The sequence below is a fragment of the Pygoscelis adeliae genome, unplaced genomic scaffold (genome assembly GCF_000699105.1).
Source record: "Pygoscelis adeliae isolate BGI_AS28 unplaced genomic scaffold, ASM69910v1 Scaffold100, whole genome shotgun sequence".
Taxonomy (NCBI): Eukaryota; Metazoa; Chordata; class Aves; order Sphenisciformes; family Spheniscidae; genus Pygoscelis; species Pygoscelis adeliae.
In genome coordinates, this window is record NW_008824034.1 from 1121132 (window position 1) to 1142307 (window position 21176).

The 21176-nt window shown below is 41.7% G+C and overlaps 1 protein-coding gene across 1 annotated transcript in view; it reads right to left on the minus strand.

The window, feature by feature from the left end:
• The window catches only part of GRIA3 (glutamate receptor, ionotropic, AMPA 3), a 156037-nt gene that overhangs the window by 40883 nt on the left and 93978 nt on the right, over window positions 1–21176 (minus strand). The window contains exons 7-10 of the mRNA XM_009330818.1: window positions 18586–18690; window positions 17141–17248; window positions 15763–15969; window positions 5268–5644 (exon numbers count right to left, since the gene is read on the minus strand). Of these exons, the coding sequence (XP_009329093.1) occupies window positions 5268–5644; window positions 15763–15969; window positions 17141–17248; window positions 18586–18690 (797 nt within the window). The remainder of the gene's footprint in view (window positions 1–5267; window positions 5645–15762; window positions 15970–17140; window positions 17249–18585; window positions 18691–21176) is intronic.

A 21176-nucleotide genomic window follows, 5' to 3' on the forward strand; every position in this document is an offset into this window, starting at 1 on the left:
CTGAACTCGTCGTGTAAGGCTCCCTTCGGAGCCAGCGGAGAGAAAGAAAGGAGACAGACTCCCTCAGAAAGAGATTTATCTCACTTGCTGTAGTGTGGGATAAGTCTGAAGGTGCCCATCTGTCTCATGACTTTGGAGGGAACAGAGATGCCTAACTAAAACACAGCCTATTGCTTTCAGATGGCTACGTCAGGTGAAATTCATCTCCCTTCTGTTCATTCCTTCACTACATACTTTCCACCTTCAGAGAAGACCTGGAGTTGAATTCCTCCTCTCTGCAGTGAGGTGGAGAGTTTCAGAGCCAGAAGAATGGCTGGCAGGTACAGCAGATGAAACATCCACTTGCATACAGCAAGACTAGCTTTACCTGGGGTTTCCAGGTTCCCGTGGACCTCTTGCTTTACAGTAGGTCTTGAAATAGGAAGATGAAAAAAAGACGCACCAGGATGTTTAGATAAATTCAGTGGAACTATTGGGAACAAAAGAGTATGTGTTCATTCTCCCTGTAGTTTCCCACAGGAAAGGTTTTACTTGCATTGGTAGCTGCCCTTTCTGTTAGCAGGACAGATGGGTTGCTGGGATGAAGATGTGCAGAAGACAAGCATTTCCAAACCAGTGAAACCTCAAGCTCACACTGCTGTAACAACAAAAAGTCTGTGCCGAGCTGCATGCTCATACAGCATATTACACACAGGGAAAGGTAAAAACAACTTGCCCCAGAGATCTTGCAACCTGCACGAACCAAGTCAGACAGATACAGGACAAAAAATGGAGAACAGCTGAGAGGCAGGGGAAGGTGGGCATGGCTGGATCCCTTGACGAAGAGGGCACTTCCCCGAGGGTCCTACATGCAAGAGAGGGGTCTTGCTAGATGAGGACCAGAGCTGTTCCCAGAAGAGTTGAGGTCACTTGAAAGAAAACTGGATGTCACTACAGAGCTGTTTCTTCCACAGTCTTCCAATGAGCATGAAAAGGAAGATTAAACAGCTGCTACTACAAAGCAGTCTGGGCTGACATAGCTGTAATTGGTGGTAGCACAGGCTGGGGCAAAAGAAAAACGAAACAAAGCACAAAGCTGACACTGAAGGAAAGAAAGACAGACAGAGTCGAAGAACAAGAACACAGACGAGCGTGGCCTGGCAGCACCCTTGTCCAAAGGACCCCAGGTCCCCCCGTCCATCTGCTGATATGAAGACTCCTTATACCCACTGCAGGGGCTGGTGTAGAGGGATGCGGGAGAAAAAGGGTTAGTACATAAACACCAGGCTGGTAGTAAGAGAACACTTGCATGGTTTGTACTGTGAACCACAGAAATGTTTGTCTATTACTCAGATAATGATTACAGAAAAATCAATCACAGCTTTTAATACCAGCACCACTTTTTCTGATGAAGACATACCTGTCCAAGTGCGCAGTGTTGTAATTTAAAAACAAACAACTAATGCTTTATCCCAACATATTGTTTTCCAAATTACCTCAATAAATAGATATATTTGCATGACATTATTTTAAAGTGAATTAGCATGTTAACAAATGAGAGGTGTAACAAAGACCTGGAATAACAGAATTATAACTCAATTATCAAAACAAGGTCAGACGGTGTTTTCAAAAGGAAGTAAACAGGAAGAGTGCATACCTTGAGAGGAAATTTAAAAGGAAGCATGGAGTCAAATGAGAGCAAATTAGTCACAAGAGAAAACCAAAATAAATATTCAAATTCACATTCAGTTTCCAGGAGAATAATACATTCGAACAAAACCTCATTTATTTATCAAAATAGCTTCAATTTTGTTTCTACTCATGGCCATAAAACATATTTGATTTCCTATAGTACACAGAAATAATACGCTTCTCACACTACTCAATTTTTAATTGGGCTCTTCTGATCGATCCAAGACGGCTGTTATATTGACAAATAACCCTGAACAACTTGGGTGCAAACTCTCCTGTTCTAGAACCCCTTCGTATTCTGAGCACACGTTACCTGGTACCCACTAAGCTGGGAGCTCAGTCCCTTGCTCAGACGCCCAGCCAGCCCTCTACCTCTCCTGCCGGCCTCACGCGGCCCGGCGGCCCTCGCCTCAGCTGCTGAGACAGAACACAATAAATAACAGCATCTAAAGCACTGACTTGAGATGCTTCCATCACAGGAACTGGCAGTGGGAGTTTCAGAAATATCTAGTTACCCAGCTCTCATTGCTATTTTGAAAGTCCCACAAAGTCATTCCCATGGCCTTTAATAGGAGTCTCTTGAGTCTGTCTTCTGCTGTGAAAATAGGGATCTAGAAATACACGCTCTTAAATGACCAACCTCATGAGATAATTTTTAATGAACCCCCTGTCTTTTTCCATCAGCAATTAATTAATCTAGCCTCTTTGTTCCACTTGAATAAAGAGCAAAATGAAAATACATGCTCTCATAGAGATTTCAAAGATATTTTCGCTCAGAACAGTGTTACAAATTTGACTGTGTTTTCTCCTGATTCCATTTGCCGTACACATCTTACATTAAAGCAAGTTTAATAATCTACTTTTGATCCATCAAAAGTGAATTTTCAGTGCTTTAGCTCACTATGCAGAAAACACAGCGGCCTTTGATAGCGGAACAAAACTGCTGGAACAAATGTTGATTCCATCAAGGGATGCACTAACCCCCATTCTTTGGCTGCTATCTGATTCCATTTAGACGACTCCTATTAAATACAGAGAGGAGAGTATAGGGATATATCCTCTGGAATATCCACACAGCATACTCACCAAGGATAGATCTAACTAGTCATTAGATGTCACAGCTGTTCCACACAAAGGCAGCTGAAAGAGCCTTTATCAGCAAGTACAAAAGTGATCTCTCCAGACTGCTTGTCGGCATCTCTCTACGAGTGCTGTACGCTCTCATGTAAGAAATTTATTCAGACAAAACTCACAATGGAAGAATGAAGCCCCTTTTAATGGCAATAAAATAGTATGAAACATTCATATAGTCAATGTACTGTGAATAGCGTAACCTTACAAAGATACGGATTAAGAATGGAATACTTAGGAATAGTCCCTTATACGGAAAAGAAATTTGACATGTAATCAACTTAAGTCAACATACCTATCAAAGGAACAGTGTTTCTGGAATTTAAACCAAGGTACTAAATTTCTCTTTTTTTCAGTAACAATGCACGTAACTGCCTGGAATCTGTTATCATGAAAGATAACAAAATAACTGGACAACATCTTCAAACGAGGGCCATGTATTAATACTGAGCTAATAGCTTCTGATGGACAGATAAAACAAGCAGGTTTACTGCCGTCTCTTTTTTTTTGGTAGGTATTTCCACGGCACTTATCATGGTAGTATTGAAAAAAAATAGAATATGTTCCACTTGTTATATAAGGTAAATGGCTGAACATGTCAGAGAGTCACATGAGAGCTTAACAAAAATCCTATGCACTTCTATTTAACTGTCAATAAACAGACCTAGCGGAAACAGTGCAATGCCTGCAGCTTTCCATGTGATGTCCCAGTGCTTATTTCCCGGTCCTTTATATTGGGCACACACATGGTCAACAGCAATTTAAATGTTATCACAACTCATCACCTTTAACAGCAAGCAGAGAGGCAAAGTTTCAATACAGAATTCAGGCATAAAGCAGAAACACAGCATATAAACAGGAGGAGAAGGCCAACAGCTATAACTATACAGTGAGGCAGCACACCCAAACACCAATAACTGCGAGAACTAACGCATGGTCACATCCAGGTGAAAATGTGTGTGTGTTTTACGTAGGATATATATGCATCTGTGGATAAGGATGAAATCTAATCGCCGCTATCAAGACTTTTAAAACATACGCATGACTTGCATCAAATACCAACAGGCATACGCCAGTATCTCTGAAAGTCCTGGATTTCGCTGCGATCATTAGGAGATCTGAATGTGCAATGACTGTGAACTCAAAGGATCGTTATTACATTACAACAGGCAAAATCATGATCCTGTCCATGAAACTTCATAGAAGTTTTGTCACTTGCTTCAGTGAGGCTACTCAAGATCCCTACCACTTTATGGTAGTTACCAGGAAAACCTGGTAACTTTTCAATGATTCAGGTATTGAAAAAGGTACACAAATACGGAGATCGACAAGGTGTATTTCAAATATCAGTGCTTAGTTAGAAAAGATCTGTCTCTCTTGCTTTAATTAGCAACCTTGTTAAAGGGAAAAACTGCGTCCTGTTTGTACTAAGCAGGTATTTTTAATGATTGAAATAGCTGTAAACTGGTTATTAAAATACTGTCATACAAAATATAACTAGTGCTCCATCAGTTAGAAACTAGGTAATTTTACTGCTTATCACAGGCACATCACCAAAGTATTTTACCAGTGTAAATGTAGAAACATTATATAGATTATTCAAAAAACATTTGTGGTATGCATTGTTCAATTAGAGAGAGCTTCACTATTCTCCGGTGGTTTTCAAAATGCTTCTTTTAAAAAAGAAATATAATTCTACAGTGGTTAATATCAGTGCTCTGTTAAATTGGAACTAATATCACACATGTTTTACTACAGCCTTATTCAGAAAGACTGTCTTCATGAATAAAAAAGATCTTTATGGAAACTGGCAATGCTTATTAGGCCATATTGACTATGAACACAGGGACAACTGATTACACTGGGTTGAAATAACGATACACGTGCAGGGTAGTACACAATAACTGTTAGAGGAGCACATATGGAGACCTGAACATACGAAAGATGGTGGTAAGCAAATTAGTAATAGATGAAAGGATGGTTCAAGAAGAACAAAACTAGAGAAATCAGGCACAAAAGAAAGCAAAAAGACTAGCAGAAGCCATGACAGGAGTGGAGGTGTTTTAAAGTGCTGTTGCATGTGACTTTTTAAAATAAACGGTTCTTATTTTGCAAAGCAGAATATGTCATATGCACCAAGGAGATGACCGTAAAATGAGATATGCAGCAAAAACACGGTAGCCCTCCAAGCATTGCTGAAAACAGAAAACCCTATGCATTTTACAGCCTCAACATGGTGTATATAAGTTTGGCAGAAATGCATAAATGGCATTATAAGGCAATGCCACTCACTCTGAAGGCGAATGTTAGCAAGCATGGTGGCTTGATGATGCTTAGCATTGAATGGAATGTCAAAATAAAAAATTCGGAAATAAAAAGAAAGTTGAAAAAGTAACCTATATGCACCATGGCATCAGAAAATGACCATAAAATGCAAAAAGGTGATGGAGTGATATGGAACAAACCTTGGAGAAATATCGCATCCTTGCTGCATAAAGGCACCCAGGGAAAACCAAAGGCTGTTAAATATTCCAAACTCATTTGGAGGGTCGGGAGGATTCTGAGGGTCACGTGGTTCTTCACTGCTGTCTTCCAAGTGCCATTCGTAAGGGCTGAATCTGCTGACTAGGAAAAGAACTACGCTGACGCCAATGTAAGCAAAGACTATACACATCCAAATTTCATAAGCCAAAGGATCCAGGAAAGAGAATACGCCCGGTTTAGATTTCTGAGGCTTCTTGATCATGATGGAGATGCCCAGGCTCATAAAGGGTTTGGAAAAGTCTATGACTTCTTCTCGCACCAATGTTATGGTGAGGGGGGCAACAGCTATATCTGCTCTCTGAAAAGGGAAAACAAACCCAAGTTAGTTACAAAACAGTTGCAACATCATCACAATCTAGAGTCTCAGGCTAATGAATCAGATGATAAATTACAAGAGTGAGCAGGAAACATTTTCTTTGCAGCCTATTTTTCAGTCACTGAAGTTAAGGACTACATGATATTGATAGAAAATTAACAAGAAAAATTACAGTTAAATCTGTGCAAGGGCCTCACGACAGAGGCAGATATGTACCAACATGTATTTATGTTTCTATTAAGTTAAAACGGGTGAATAAACACTACACAAACTGGACAGTGAGATGGCAACTAGAACGATGTCATTTTCTAGTAATGGTCTGTATCCATCCATCTGTCTCAAAGACTTTGGGCAAATTATGTGTTTGTTATATTTTAATTTTCTCTTTTCCATTCTTTCAGCAAGTTCTCTTGCCTTACTGATTAGTCCAAGATCTTTAAAAGGAACCTAAGAGAAATAATCAGTCACTGAATTTCAGCTGCATTTGGGCGCTATCACTTGTATACTCCTTTGAAACCCCATTGCAGTAAGGGATAGAAGATGGTAAAACAGTAGGGTGATAGGAACCAGAGAGCCCACCCTTTCTGTGGTCACTGAAGAACAATAATACAGATTTGTGAGTCCCTGGGAAGTAAATAGCCTGGGTTATCTGAGAGGAATGCAAAGCAGTATTTTTCAGTACTATGTATGCCATCCTATTTTACAGAATTTAGCTCTATAGATCTTAACATAGACCCTGCTCTGCAGCTGTGTCATCTGGAAGCACAATTTCATCTCATTGCATCTGTCATTCACCAGCGTGTTGGTATACCCTGAACCAATACCCTTCCCTTCAATCAATACATCTTTACTGGATTCCACGGGAGGGTAAGAAAGTGAAGGAAAAAAAATTACTTAGTTACCTCATTAAAAATAACATTCCAGAATAGACTTTCAGCATATTTAATTGTATCTGTATTTCTATGCCAGAAAGATTCAAGTCATCCTGTTTAGATAACCTAGCCTTGATTCAGCCAAGTACTCAAGCAAGTGTCAGCATTTGCAATGGAGGCGACTAGAATGTTAAAAAAAAAAAGCCCTTTTCATTTAAAAATTATTGTTATGAGAGTCTACATACCTACACACACTTTTTTGTAATCTTCCATTTTAAACACTCTAACTATTCATGTTATTGATACTTTTAAAGATGGCCTTTCATTGGTAATTAAGAATTTCAGAAAGAAAAAATGATTCTTAGGGAACGTTCAACCTACCAGTACCTAAACCACTGTGCACCTTTTAAATCAGATTTTGTTTCCCACTAGTAAGTATGTATCTCTTTCTGGTGGAAAAATAAAACCTGATTAAGTAGAAGTTTGAATAAAAGTTAATAGGAAATGTTAATAAGAACTGATTAAAATCTGTGCCATAAAATGATTGAATATGCCTTTATGGAAATCTGATGGTGATGTACGTGACTTTCATTACTATCTGATTTGTTCCTCCTCCTAGATAGTTGGTTTTGGGGTTTTTTTTTAAGTTTAATAAGCAGAAATGGTGAAGGCTTCTCATAAGGTTAATCTCCGTATCACACGCTCAGTGCCAGCTGGTGCCTCAGTGGCACTGTGCAGCCGTGCCCGAGGCACTTTCTTGCTGTTTTAAGACTGAGGCTAATGGAGACTTGTCAGAGCGAGGACTGGCCCTCTACTGCCCTTCCCACAGCAAGCCTCCCTCCATGAACTACCCGTCTGCACACACGACCTCTAGATTTGCTCCAGCCACTCAGGAATATCTCTCAGCAGTTTGTATTGGCATGTGCAACTACAAGGTGTGTGTACAAGTTCACTGCTTCGAATAATCAGATAAACCATGCCTGTGCACGTAAGGAAGTAATTCAGAAATCACGGCCCTTGGTGTACCCTCTCACAGCCCTCCTCAGCCCCTTTAGACATTCATGCGTACTAGGACGTTGCCTTTCCCCTTGAGTGACCGCTTTCCTCGAGGAGAAAACCCTCACCTGATTTGTGGTCACTTACTGCAAAAATCTAGCTTAACGTGGCTTGAATATAAAAAGTGAAAATGCCGGCTGCCTTTGGATGCCTGGGTGTTTATGGCTTTGCAGATGAATGTGTTAATTACCCAAGTAATAAAGAGACTTGGGGGGACACGGGTGGAGTGTGGTAAAGAGACTGGATGATGCTGGAATTTGTTCACTGATGAATTCCCCCAAAACATATATTTGTCCTGTAGCTGCTGCTTGTTGAGCTACTGTTAAATATGAGATGTCTGCAGTCAGTAAGTATGAGATGCACACAGAATATCAGTTTTAAATGTAGTCAGAGTCCACGGCTGGCTGGCAGACTAAGCACTTTGACCGTGGCTACTGTATTTCGTGTTGAACTAATGATGTACTTACTTACAAATTAATCCTTATTAGAGCAAGCTTAACGGACCAGGACTCCTGCAGAGACTTAGCAGTGATTGCACATGAAGTGAAGCTTAGGTGGGAAGCAGGTGCCTTACTGCCTGGCACTTCTGCACATGGACAGCCAGCCTTGGAACAGCTCATCAAGGTAGGAAAAGGCTGGTTCAGCTGTAAGAGCATTTAGTTTCTGTAGCATTTTCCTGGACTTGGAGAAATTTAATTCTCCCAAAGTAATATTTTAATTGCCAAAGTAGACACAGTGGAGCTCTTCCTAAGAGCTGATGCAGTGTGCAATAAAGTCTGTATCTCCTTCATGAGCAGCAGAGTTCATGCAGGATGTTCCTGTGGGTCTTTGGGAGGATGAAGCTGATGCTGTGCTGAAGCACAGACAAATCAGTTTTTAAAAGCCTGATTGTTACCATGTCCTCATTCATATCATACAGTACGGATTTCTTTGTAAATGATTTAAAATTGCATTTTCATATTACAAGGGATACAAATATTTATTTTTCTGATACATTTCTGTCTTCCTGCTTTCCTACCATTTTTGATGGCCGTTCAATATATTTGAAACACCAACAAACACCCTCATGCCTTAAATGAATATGGCAGCAATTGTTTTCTGCAGAGGGAACAAGAACAGGTTCAGACAGAGGGTCTCAGGAAACCATTGACAATGAGGGCACTGAGAGTGGACCAGCTACAATCCAGCACCCGAGCCTGGTTCCCCACCACTTCCCTGAATATCAGTTGCACTAGAGAGGTTAAAAAACAGACCGCTTTTTGCTTATTTATTTAGAGATACAGTATTTGAAATGGAGAGCTTATGGAGAGCTCTAAGCACCCTAAAGGATCATTAATAATTGCAGCACAGTTGTGAATTTCCCTCCCTGTTATGGCTGCAGATAAGCAGAACCCATAAAAATTGAGCTCGAGTAAAAAGAACACAACCACAACCACAAACATGCCCTCCCCAGTGCAGAACTGGAGGGGGGTTTAAGAACCTCAACAACTAAGCTTTGCTAATCACTCATGACTAATGGCGTTTCAAACATTATCTTCACTGCATTTGAGCCGGGCAAGAAATGTCATGGATTCCTCTGAGGCTTGTTCTGTCTTTGCCTACTAGTGTGGGAGGGACGGATTTAGAGAGGACATGCAGCACAGAGGCGCTACCCACTCTGTTCAAAGCTGACCCCAGGGGGCTGCAAACCTCAAGACTCTTAAGGGGAGGGAGAAAAAATAGCAAATGGAAATATCCCTCTACATGGAGAAAGAAAAACGATAAGATGTTCCACCTCTGTAATCCAAAAGGAGGGATCGAATTCTTCTGCTTACAGACCTAAAGATGAGTCTTCCTAACTTCAAAGCCATGCACTGGAGACAGCAAGAGATACAGGCTATGCTCCTGCCTGTACATGCTTCTGGTCATTCATGCTTGCAGAACTGAACAATTTCTTTGCTAGTGTGTCGCTATTCAAGAAGTGGGTCTGGGCTACAGTCTCAAAGCAAGTACCAGTGTTTAAATGTGCAATGACATTTTTCCTTTGAGGACTTTTACCCAAGTATTTTGTCTTTTGCTGCTCCTATAACACAGGAATATTTCTGCTACTCTTCTCCCTGTGTGACGGGAAGCCAGCCAGCACTCAGACTATGTGCCGACCAAACCAGAGGGACACTGCCCAATTTCCACCGGGAGCCAAACCTCCAGGTACCCCAGAAGTGCTGAATACAGGTACACGGTGGTGTCAGAAGAGACTGTGCTGGAATGACGACTGACTCTGAGCACATTTTAGGACTTCTCAGTGCAGCCTGAGGTTTCCACGTATCAGAAAAGGGTGTCAGACAGAGCAACACATCACCTGTGGTATCTGCTGGTAAAAGTTACCTTGTAAAGAGAGTCCAGTATACCCAAGGATATCAGGGTGTGTTGAGAGGCCAGGTCATGGAGGCAATGTGTTTTTAACACATTAGCTCACACTTATTTAAAAACAGCCGATATCTGACTATCAACATGCTGCATTGAAGTCTTAATGTGTATTAGCTGAGCAGTGTAAAAAGGTATTAAGGTGTTAAAACTGCAGTTGGCCTTCTCTGCCATAGTTTGTCAATGTTAAGTCCATGAGTGCTTTATGTGGATGCCCACAGTTCCTTCTGTAGTGAGACACTACTACTGTGTGCAGATGGAGAAATTAAGGGTACATCTGCTTTTTGAGCTGCGGACATATGTGTGCTTCCTCTGTCTGTGCTCGGACGCAGGTCAGCCGAAGTCTGGGACCACATCAGCGTGGCTCTGTGCCAGGGCTGCGGTCCTGTCCCGCGGCACAGTGCCACCATGGCTCAGTGGCTGCCCGGGCAGGGACCAGGCATCTGTCCATGCATATACAGGAGGGCCGGTCTGAGCCGCAGGGCACCGGCACAGCACGGCTGCCTTTGGGCACTTGTACCTGGGCTTCCCTCCTGTAGAAACCAGGGGTGAGGGGCGAAGGGCGAGCTTCTCCTGCTCACGGCACAGTCAGGCTCTGCCACAGACTATGAGCACATGGGATGTTTTAAGGAGAATTAGGAATCGAATTAGTCTTCCTCTCTGCTGCGATTCAAAGGCTGTATATGCCATCTGTAGTCTTTCTTCTGCTGCTGGGAGAGCCAGAGAGGCCAGCGCCACGCGAGGCTGGTTAGTCTGTTAAAGGCAGGGAGATGTGTAGGTGGTCCCTCTCTGACAGACTGCGGAGGCTGCCTGCATTCGGGGGACTGTCTGTCCTTTACATCCCTGCTTCGCTCCTTTATGCTATTTTACATATTGAAAGGTTTTTATACAGACCTTTTTTTACCTGATGAGAGTTTTAAAGGCTGTAAGGTCTGGCTGCTCCTCACACTCCCAAAGCATTTGTAGTTAAATTAAGATCTGTGTTAAACCTACTGTCAATTAGCCTCAGCGATGTGAAAAGCATCAAGCCCGAGGAGGGAAGGCTTTCCCTGGCTGAACAGTGAAGGAAGAACAGCAGCCTGCTTTAAAAGGGAAAGAAGAAATAAAAGCCTACAGAAAGAGGCTTGCCCTACAGAAGAGAAAAGATGATTGTCTAGTGCTCAGCAGCTGGTGGGTACAAAGCCCTGAGCACCGGCCTCGCGGGGTGCGCGCAGTGGGAGGTGCTGCTGCTCATCAGCCCGAGCGGAGGGCACGTCGTTAGCGGGTGGATCACTGGAGGACAGCACTCGCCTTGCTGGTTTGCTTTGCTGGTTAGATTTAAATAGTAATTTGGTCTCCCAGAGCGAGAATGATTTAGCTACTTCCCTCTTCTACAATGTCCAGGAAAAAAGCTTTACCTATTTGCTATTTTTATTCTGTCAAAAGTTTCCACTACGTTTTAGAAATTTCTCTTAGTTTAAAAAATAATAGTGCTTGAATTGGTAGGGTTTTTTTCTGGTAGGAAGAAGAGTCTTATTTTGACACTATCAAAGTGATAGAGCAAAATCAAGGTTTTCTTCAACCTGAACTGACATTTTTGTATTTATGAAAAATCAAATAAATTTCATTTTCATGTCAAATTTTACTATTATAATTATTAAATATTATTGCTATTATTACTACTACTACTACTACCACCAACATTTGAAAATTGCTAACAAACCACACGCCCCTGTCAGCTCTTCTCTAACAAGACTTCTGGGTTCTGTCCGAAGCAAAGGAGTTTGGGACTATCTGTTCGGCCAGAACTCCCTGCCTCCAGGGCTGCCATCCCTATGCTGCCAAAGAGCAGCATGGTTCTCTGTAACCAGGTTCATTTGTACAGCCCATTGCAAAGCCACAAGGAAAGGTCCAAAAGGGCCAGCTGAGATTGTCCTCAACTTCGGGGGGCTCTACGGCACAGTAGACTGATGCCCTCCAACCAGCCCTGATGTGGTATGAGACAGGGGAGGGAGAATTTCTAATGAGAAGTATTTTAGCGTGTCTATCCCCAGGTAATGTGTAACTCTCGGGATTGTTGCAGTTAGGCTAGTTAATACACACCTCTGGCTAGTCTTACACCGGAGTCAGGGCTGTGCCGGTCAGCCTCAGGATCCACAACACTGTGACACAGCACCGCTGTTGCTTTGGGTACAGTTCAGCGTACACTGAGCCCCCTCCCATCCCTCCCTCCTCCTCACCATTCGGAGCCCAGTGAACTGGAGGCTGCAAGGACCTGGCTGCACTTTCTCTCCTGACTCTATGCTGCATTCCACAGGAAGCAAGAGTGACAGTAACAACAAACTGGCACGAACCAAACATTAATTACAGTTAATTAGGGTTTTGGCATTAAAATGACAAGCCATTCACTTCCTATGACTGTCCTAAGAGCAAATTTAGAAAAGAGCTGTATGCATGGGGCTATGCAAAAAAGGGCACAGCATTCAAAAAGCCTGGTAAGACTTCCCAGCAGTGCCAGGTGTGGTGAGAAGCCTGTTGGGTCAGGAATATGCTGTGTTTGACAAATGACTAGTCACTGTTTATCACTTGAGACAAATGCAATCTAAAAGATTGTGTTTTCTGCCACAGCTCAGTTCAGCTGCTGGATAACTGGTACCAAAACCAATCAGGCCCCTTTTATCCCCCCATGCCTGTCTTCCATATATGCTAATAAAGGCATTTAAAATCTAATCTCCCTCTTGTCTTCCCAAAATGGAATCCAGAGGAGCCAAATATGACAGTCATTTTGCAGACAAAGCTCACAGGGGCATTAGGAGAAACGTACAGTTTTAGTTCCCTAATAGAGTTTTAAGCCCCTGAGAGCTAAAGGAAAGTCAAGCACGTAAATGAGGCACTTGCTCCAAATAATTAGCACTTCTAGAGCACTTTTCATCTTCAAAGGGCTTTGTGCACATCCTTGTGAGTGTGGTACGCAGCCCCCTCTCAACAGATGGAGAAAGAGGCCAAGGGTATTTCATGATGTTTGTGAACAGGGCTGGGAAAGGATCTGGAGCACTGGTGAGGTTTGTACTCAGAGTTCAGGGGCTGTTTTCCCTGCTTACAGAAAGCCAGGTGGATTTCTGTGCAGCTTGCCAGCACTGTAGTTCAGCTCAGCAGGACGGGGAGCTAGCTCAGCAGCACTGGGTTGTAAGCATTAACCTGAGTCTACAGTCAAACCTCAAGGGACGCATCTGACCTTTGAATAATTGAGCACTGCAGTGAAGAGGCTTCAGTAACTGAGCTCACAGCGCGAGAAGAGGAGCTGTTGGGGGTCAGAGAGGGAAACATTCCTCAATTTTTCATTAATGAGAAAACATGGATGAAAACTCTGCTTCAGAATACAAAGGAACAGACCTTTTTGCAGGGGAAAATGACAATGGCAGGGAGGGTTTGGGGTTGTTTTACCGTATTGTCTATGGTGCCTGCGAGGCTGGTTTTTGCTGGTGTGGAAAGGTCACAAGTATGGTCAGGTCAAGGGGAAGTGGCTAGGGCTCAGTTTGATGCTAAGGAAGCAGAGCTCTCTGAGCTAGGCTCGTCCCAAGGGGTTGTGAAAAAGGCAGCTGCAGCCAACCTGTTTATCACAGAATGGTTTGGTAGAATCATGGAATGGTTTGCATTGGAAGGGACCTCTAAAGGTCATCTAGTCCAACCCCCCTGCCGTGGGCAGGGACATCTTCAGCTAGATCAGGTTGCTCAGAGCCCCGTCCAACCTGACCTGGAATGTTTCCAGGGATGGGGCACCACCTCCCTGGGCAACCTGTGCCAGTGCTTCACCACCCTCAGCGTAAAAAAATTCTTCTTAGATCTAGTCTAAATCTACCCCCCTTTAATTTAAAGCCATTACCCCTTCTCCTATTGCTACAGGTCCTACTAAAAAGTCCGTCCCCATCTTTCTTACAAGCCCCCTTTAAGTACTGAAAGGCTGCAATAAGGTCTCCCCGGAGCCTTCTCTTCTCCAGGCTCAACAACCCCAACTCTCTCAGCCTGTCCTCATCGCAGGAGTGTTCCATCCCTCTGATCATGTTTGTGGCCCTTTATCCAAGAAAAGGCTGGGTTGAAAGAGGAAAATGGCTCACATTTGCGAGCCCTTAACACAGACGGATCTTGCATCGTCCAGCAGCTGCACAAGCTAATCTTACTCGGCTCAAGTCCCAGAGGCAGTGGCCCATATCACTCCCTTTACTCCTCTGGCATAGACAGTCCCCGTGCCCTGGCTGTTAGCAGTAATTTCAGGTTCTCTTTTGTCATGCCTTTTGCATATGGTGTGATTACTTTTTTAAGTGAATAAACTGTTTCACTGCTTGTCAATAGCAAATATATCAAAAGACACAATTACAGCTAATATTCTTGATATTTCTTGAACCACACACAGGGAAACTGAGGGTTTAGGTTTCCACTGCAATGTAATTATGCTTGGAACTAAACTAAACCTTTGCTTCAGAGGTTCTCAATGTACTTGTATTCTCTAATAGAGGTAACACCGGTTTCCCAAATCGCATAACTGAGGCATGGGGAGTTCAGAAGATTTGCATAATACCAAACCTCAGTGCAACAGGGAAGCTAAGATATAACCCAGGGGTGCAGATCCCTGGTTACTTTCTCTAATCAGTAAATTTCCCTCCCTCCCCTTAATACAATACTATGAAAACATTGTTGCTCACATAAAATATTTTTAAGTTGAATAGGCTACTAAGTATATAACACGGCATCAGGACTGACTGCTCCAGAATAAGAAAACTTTTGCGAATCTAGCAGTTACTTTAAAAAGACTGATTCATTTTAAAATAATTATCTCACCAAACATTTTGCAAGAATGATGATATGTTATCCCAAGGAAATTTTGAGGTGACTTTTAGAAATTACACTCAGCCATGGAACAAAAGGAAGCAATGGAAATATTCGCTTCTGCTCAGATATTTTTAATAAAGGAAAGCTTGTTAAAAATAAACTGTAAAGAAGATTTGGGCGGAATCACAAATCATCTCATTAGCATTTGGGGAAAAAAAAGCAAAGATGAAATATCAGCTTGTAAAGTCTTTCCTGCAAAGCCAATTTTCTCCCCCTTCCATCTGGTTTATCTGTATTCCAAAATTCTCATTTTCAAAGAAGTTTCTAAAATGGCAATTCCGGACTGTTTTTGTTCTTACTAAACAAAGCAATGTATATAAAAATATAAAGAGGAATGCAATGAATTAGACTTTTTTTTTTTTTGTCTGACAGTTGATTTTTAAAGCCAAACCCAGGGTTTAAAAAGGAAAAAGATGTGGGTGATTTCACACCTGCGTTGCTTCTTACCCTGAAAAGCAACCATGGGCCTAACTGAGTCTTTTAGTCTCTGGTCAAACACAAACTGACATCAGTTACCCAGCACGGGCCAGCATCACAGGATCAGATCTTAAACGGGAGGGGCACCCCCCAGCACTTACAAGACTGATAGAGAAAAAGGAGACATGGCAAATGCACAAGCAGCATATGAAGGGCAAAGTGGAAATTCTGCTGTAGACAAGAATTTGAAATTTGCCCAAGGCCACTTCTCAACATTTTGTGGACTTTGATTTGGAGAACAGCAGTAAAAAAGTGACACTTTCCTGCAATGAAACTTAAAGAAGTAGACTATAAAAATGGCACTACAAAGAAATATCTAGAATTTTAAAGGTGGTATTCAAACAGACGATCTTTATTTTGCAGTTTATTAACTTTGAGCATAACTTTTTATAAAGAACATTAAAATGAAGGTTAAGAGAAACTTACCCCATAGACCAGTTCACCCACCATGCCATTCCATATCTTAGTCTCAGGGTCCCTAGCTCCATATTTCCCATCTCCAACAATTGACAGTTTGTATTTTATTCCAACATGTTTTGCTATTTCAGAAGCTAAGTCTACACAATATCCTTCATATCTCTCATTCCCTTCTAGTTGTTCATGGTTTTTCTTATACATTACATATGGTGATTCCTTTGAAACAAAAGTAAAGATCAAAAGAATGTAAAATACAGCTTTAAAACATACAAAATGAGAGCTGTTATTATCCTTTATATTACTGGCAAGTATTTACAATATTTCCTGCTTTGGTACAGAAATTAGAAAGACAAACTTTTGCAGTTTAAGAATCCTTGGCTGATCCTACAGCCACACATACTATTGATTTTAATCCTAGTATGGACCCATTGAAGACAACAGGACTATTCCACTTTAACTAAGTTACACTTTTGTTTGCAGGATTAGGCCTGATTAGGCAGTCAACTACCATCACTGTAGTAATAATTCAGGTTTTAGTGTTTAAAGAACTGATATACCCACACCTGTACCATCAAAATCATTTCCTAAGGCCCCAGTGGCCTAGAATGGGGCTCTGATGGAGATATTTTCAAAGCAGCCTAAGGGAAGCTAGGCTAAAGTCCTCAGCAGCAATTTTTGTCACTAAATTCCCTTAGCCTTCTTGGAAAACTCTAGCTGAAATGCTGATTATATCTTGCTAAATCCATAGGAGTATAAAATACAATGTTTCAGGAAATAGCATAAAATTGGCTCATGCGTAGTAGAATTGTCACAGGCATAAAAGTCACAAACAATACTGTACAGAGCACATCGGCTAGAGGCGTTGGGACTGACACAGGTGCTGCTGTTTATGAGACACAGGAAGAGCTTTACTCCTTTGGAATTGCATGGGCATAGGTCGCTTTTCACCCAGTGCTAGAGCAGTTCCAGTTCTCTACAGGCTTCAGTGTGCCACCCTTACTCAGTCCACAGGGGTTGAGTTTACAGGAGCTGTACCTGAGTGAGGGGTGCAAGATTTGACCCTACAGCAGGAAGGCCAGATCCTGCAGTCATTTACATACATGCAGAATAACTTCACTTATGTGAGGCGTTTGATTGAGTTCAAGTGTCTGAGAAGCAGCAAAGCGCAATGCTGAGCTCAGTGAGCTCCTCCTCGGAGTAAACTCATTGATACACATAGAAGTTTGCAGGGTCAAGCCCTCAGTAGGTCTCTGGAAGATACTGAACTTTTCAGTCACTTGAAGTCACATAGTATTCAACATTTGCCTCCTGGCAGGGCGTGTAACACACCTCAGGAGCCATGTGTCTTGTTTCCTAAACACAAACACACTAAGAACATAAAACTTACCAAGATGGTAGTGACTACTATAGTTCTGTTCTCCACAGATGAAGTGTCATTAGAAGGCAGCTGGTCTAATGCTGGCACAAATCTTTCATACTCGTTCCAATAACCAGCCTATAAAAATGGAGATTGTTACCTCATTACATACATTTACAAGGACTCCGGTGCATGAACTTGTAGCAGGAACTGTCAAAACATATGGCTTCGTAACACTTATTCATGCAACATTTTTGCCATTAAAGGACTACATTAGCTTTAATTTAATTTCCTTAAAGAAACAATGTTCTCAAGCCCACGTGCAAATAAATACAAGTGAAATCTAAGTGAAAATACATATTAAATTCCCCTTATCTAAATTCACATCATCACGGTGCCTGTGGAATAAATTCCCATGTATCCACAGCATAAGAATATACTATAGACAAGAAAATAAACTGCACAGCACTCTGAGTAAAATTCTTTGATTTTGAAATTTTTATCGATATTCTGTTGCAGTTCAGGCAGTGAATACAGTCCCTGAGACATGCCTGAGCTAGCTTTAGAGTAGATGCAGGTAATGCTACTGCATTACCTTCAGTGCGGGATACAAAACCCTCTGTGAGCACAAGGTGACTATTTGCCAGCTGGCTTGTGCTGACCTTCATGGTGCTGTGGCTACATGGCTATGCTATTACACTAGTTTTTGTATCTCTGCACAACACAGAAGTAACACTTTTGTCTGCGCTGTAAACCTAGCTGAATGGCTGGGCCATGTCCAGAGGTATTTTGTTGTCAAATATGTGCAGAAGAGTTTAAGGAGTCTCAATGGTGACCAAGCAGGTTAGGTACCTATCGCCAGGTGCAGTCAGGGGGATTTATGTGCCTCGGCCACACAGATTCGTCTCAATACTCCTGAGACCCTGTCTACCTAATTATTTTTGACAATCTGCCCTAAATTTCTTTTATAACACTGATGTAGGCAACTATCCCACTTAGGATCTAGACTTTATTTAGGAGGCAGGAGATTGAGTAGCAAATCCTAATTAAAACCAAACTTATCTTCTGTTAATTTCAGAAGGTTTCTAAAATACACTGGCTCCAGCTTCACTACTGCTCCGAGGCCTGTTACAGAGAGGAAGGGAAAGATGGAGAGGAATTTAGGAGATAGGGCTGAGCACAGGAACATGACAGCAGGTATTATGCTTGGCAGTGGAAAAGCTCCAGAAGGGTTTTAAGGGAAAAAGTGGGGTCTGAAGTTGACATGGAAACCAATGAAGATATTAAGCAGGGCAAATGGTTTGGTCCAGGAACAGAATAGAACAAGGTTCCTGGGATAGGGAAGACAGCAAGAAGGTAGGGTTTCCTCAGGGCCCTGTTATTACAATACCTGTGTGGTATTTCTGAGTTTCATTAGTTTGTTGGAATAAGTATTTGTGAAGATGTAAAATCTGGATGTATATCTTGAAACTCACCTTCCGTGATCCAGCGGCTTTCATTTCATACACATCAATTGTATAATTTGTTCTCCGCCCGTAGGTGTCAAACTGGATGTTCCCTGTCATTCCTTGAACTTGCACCTTAAGGGAATAAACAGAAAAAACATTTTTATAAAAGATTCACTTTATTTTTCCCTCCATTACGTTTTGCAGGAACCCACTAGCTCTAGCACAATTTTTATCTATATAAGAGACTGCAGCGGTTTTGACACAACCAGTTATATTCTTCATAACAAAAGCAATCCCAAGTCTCTCAGTTTCAGCTGTACATATTCTTTGTTGGTTAGTACTCAGCTGGTGACTCACTACCGGAGTGAGCTGCATTTAAGTATAAGTGAAATTAGCCCTGCAGCTATGTTAAATGTAAGAAAGACTGATATCGCATGCTTAGTCACGCTGGGTTCACTGATACAGCATGGAGTATCAGCAAGGCACATGCAACAATTCAGTGCCATTAAACCCCTTGCAATATGGCATAGTGATTTGCAATATGGACCAGAATCCCATATCATTGCTCATTCCGGGAAGTACTTTATTTTATCAGTCCCAGCATAGGAGAAAGGAATGAATGTCTTCTCTGAATGAGCACAGACAATTGTCTCTACTGTTTATGGAGTTTTGGTCTCAATCTGGATGGATGGGTGTATAGACGGTAAGTCATTATCATTACCCACTCACATGAATCATCTTAAGGGGAAGTATAAAGTACTCTGTTTCAAAGAAAAAAATCTTTCTTACATCCCTGTATGAAAGGGTGAGATACTTCCATTTATCACTTATCAACACTGACAAGCTGTCATGTCAGGCAGAAGGGGTAACAGTCTGAAACTTCAGTAGGGGTAGATTAGCTTTAATATTTAGCAAAATGCAGTAGAAGTTACAGAATAGGTGATGGAAGACTAGCCAAAGGGAAACTGTTCAGGGCTGGTGACTGATCTGCTATTTATGATTTAGAGATGGTGCAATCAAACTTGTTACAATGGACAAGGCTACATAAAACAGCCAAAATTCTGTGGACCCCAAATTATTCAGTGAGCCAAATTCAGACTGACATATAAGGAGTGTGATTTTTTTTTTTTTGTGGGATGATCTTGGGTAGTACTTGTTGGAGGTGTATATAAGTGGATCTGAACCTTTCTTAAAATAGTTTATAACATTTCAGGGGTCTGGAAGAACATGTGAGTTATTCCTGTCTCCAGAAAGCTAGAGAGGTGAGCGGGACTTTGAAAGCCAAATTTGACCCTAAGAGGTCTTATAAACTGCGGACTGAGCAAATGTATTTGTAGGGCAGTTGACATATAACTTGCAGCCAGATGTGAGTTGCTGTGCCTGCTTTTGGCACTTGCTGGAAGCTGTCTGGCTACCTTAGCACAGCAGTGACTGTACATCTCAGCAGAGCTTGTTAGGCCGGCTTCATCCTGATGGGTATTGAGACATGAGCATTGTGCATTTGACACCTTTTGACTTCAAATTTAATTTGTTTCTATCTTTGGGGGGAAAACTCAGCACTTTTCAAAATCTGGCTGCACCGAGGCAGGAAGACTCACCAGGACTCAGAACACTTCTGGTAGCAGCGTGTGGAGGCAATCACAAATGGAGTGACTATTTATAACTGCCCAGATCTGTTCAGGTAAACTGTCTGCCACTGATCTGATGTCTTAGAATCAGCTTTAGAAATACAGACATGCACAGTTTTCAAGGCTGTAGGGAAGCAGACTCAGGTAATGCCTATTTTCCTTTTGCCAGCAGGATGATTATAGGGTGGCACTGAACATTCTGCTGGCACAGGATATTTCAAGGATGTCTTGGAAAAAATATTCTTATCTGAGTTGTTGCTACAGAGTGGAGAGGAAACATCGCTAAATCAAAGTTTTTTTCCTGAAGCAAAGATTCAAGAGCATGGTCTGAATAGTGGGAGAGAGTGTGATGGACAGGATGCGGTCTGGAAGGCAGTGTGGGATGATCTTGGGTAGTACTTGTTGGAGGTGTATATAAATCTCACCTAGATGACTTTGAATAGCTAAAACAATATAAGGCAACCAGCTGAAAGTCAAAGTTCTGCATTTTTTGCCAATCGTGAGTCTGGCTTTGTATATGTTATGAATTATGTTTTTTAAATAAATTCTCCTGAATAAGGGAGTGTCCTGTAGCAGTGTTGGTTTTCTTTGTTGACATGAATAACTCGTATCTCATTTGGAGGAGTTTTACGTTTTGCTTGTAATTAAGTTCAAATGGACAGTATAAATTCTTTAACTATTGTGTGAAGGTTGAATTTAATTAACTTCTCTTCAAAAGTGTGTAATACTACATTAGTGAACATGTAGTTAGGGCATTTGTTAGGAAGTGATGTAACAGCATAAAAAGAGCTCTGGCAATGTGAGACTGAACCATCTCTCTCACTCTTGAGTGATATAATCTGATTATAACCTTCTATAACTCATTATAACCTTCTGATGTAATCCTTCCAATTTGGTAACTGAGAAAAAGCAGTAATTAAGCTAAGTGTATGAAGGCTGACCTAGGATTTGTTTATACTGAACATAGGCTTAATTCTGATCTCACTCACT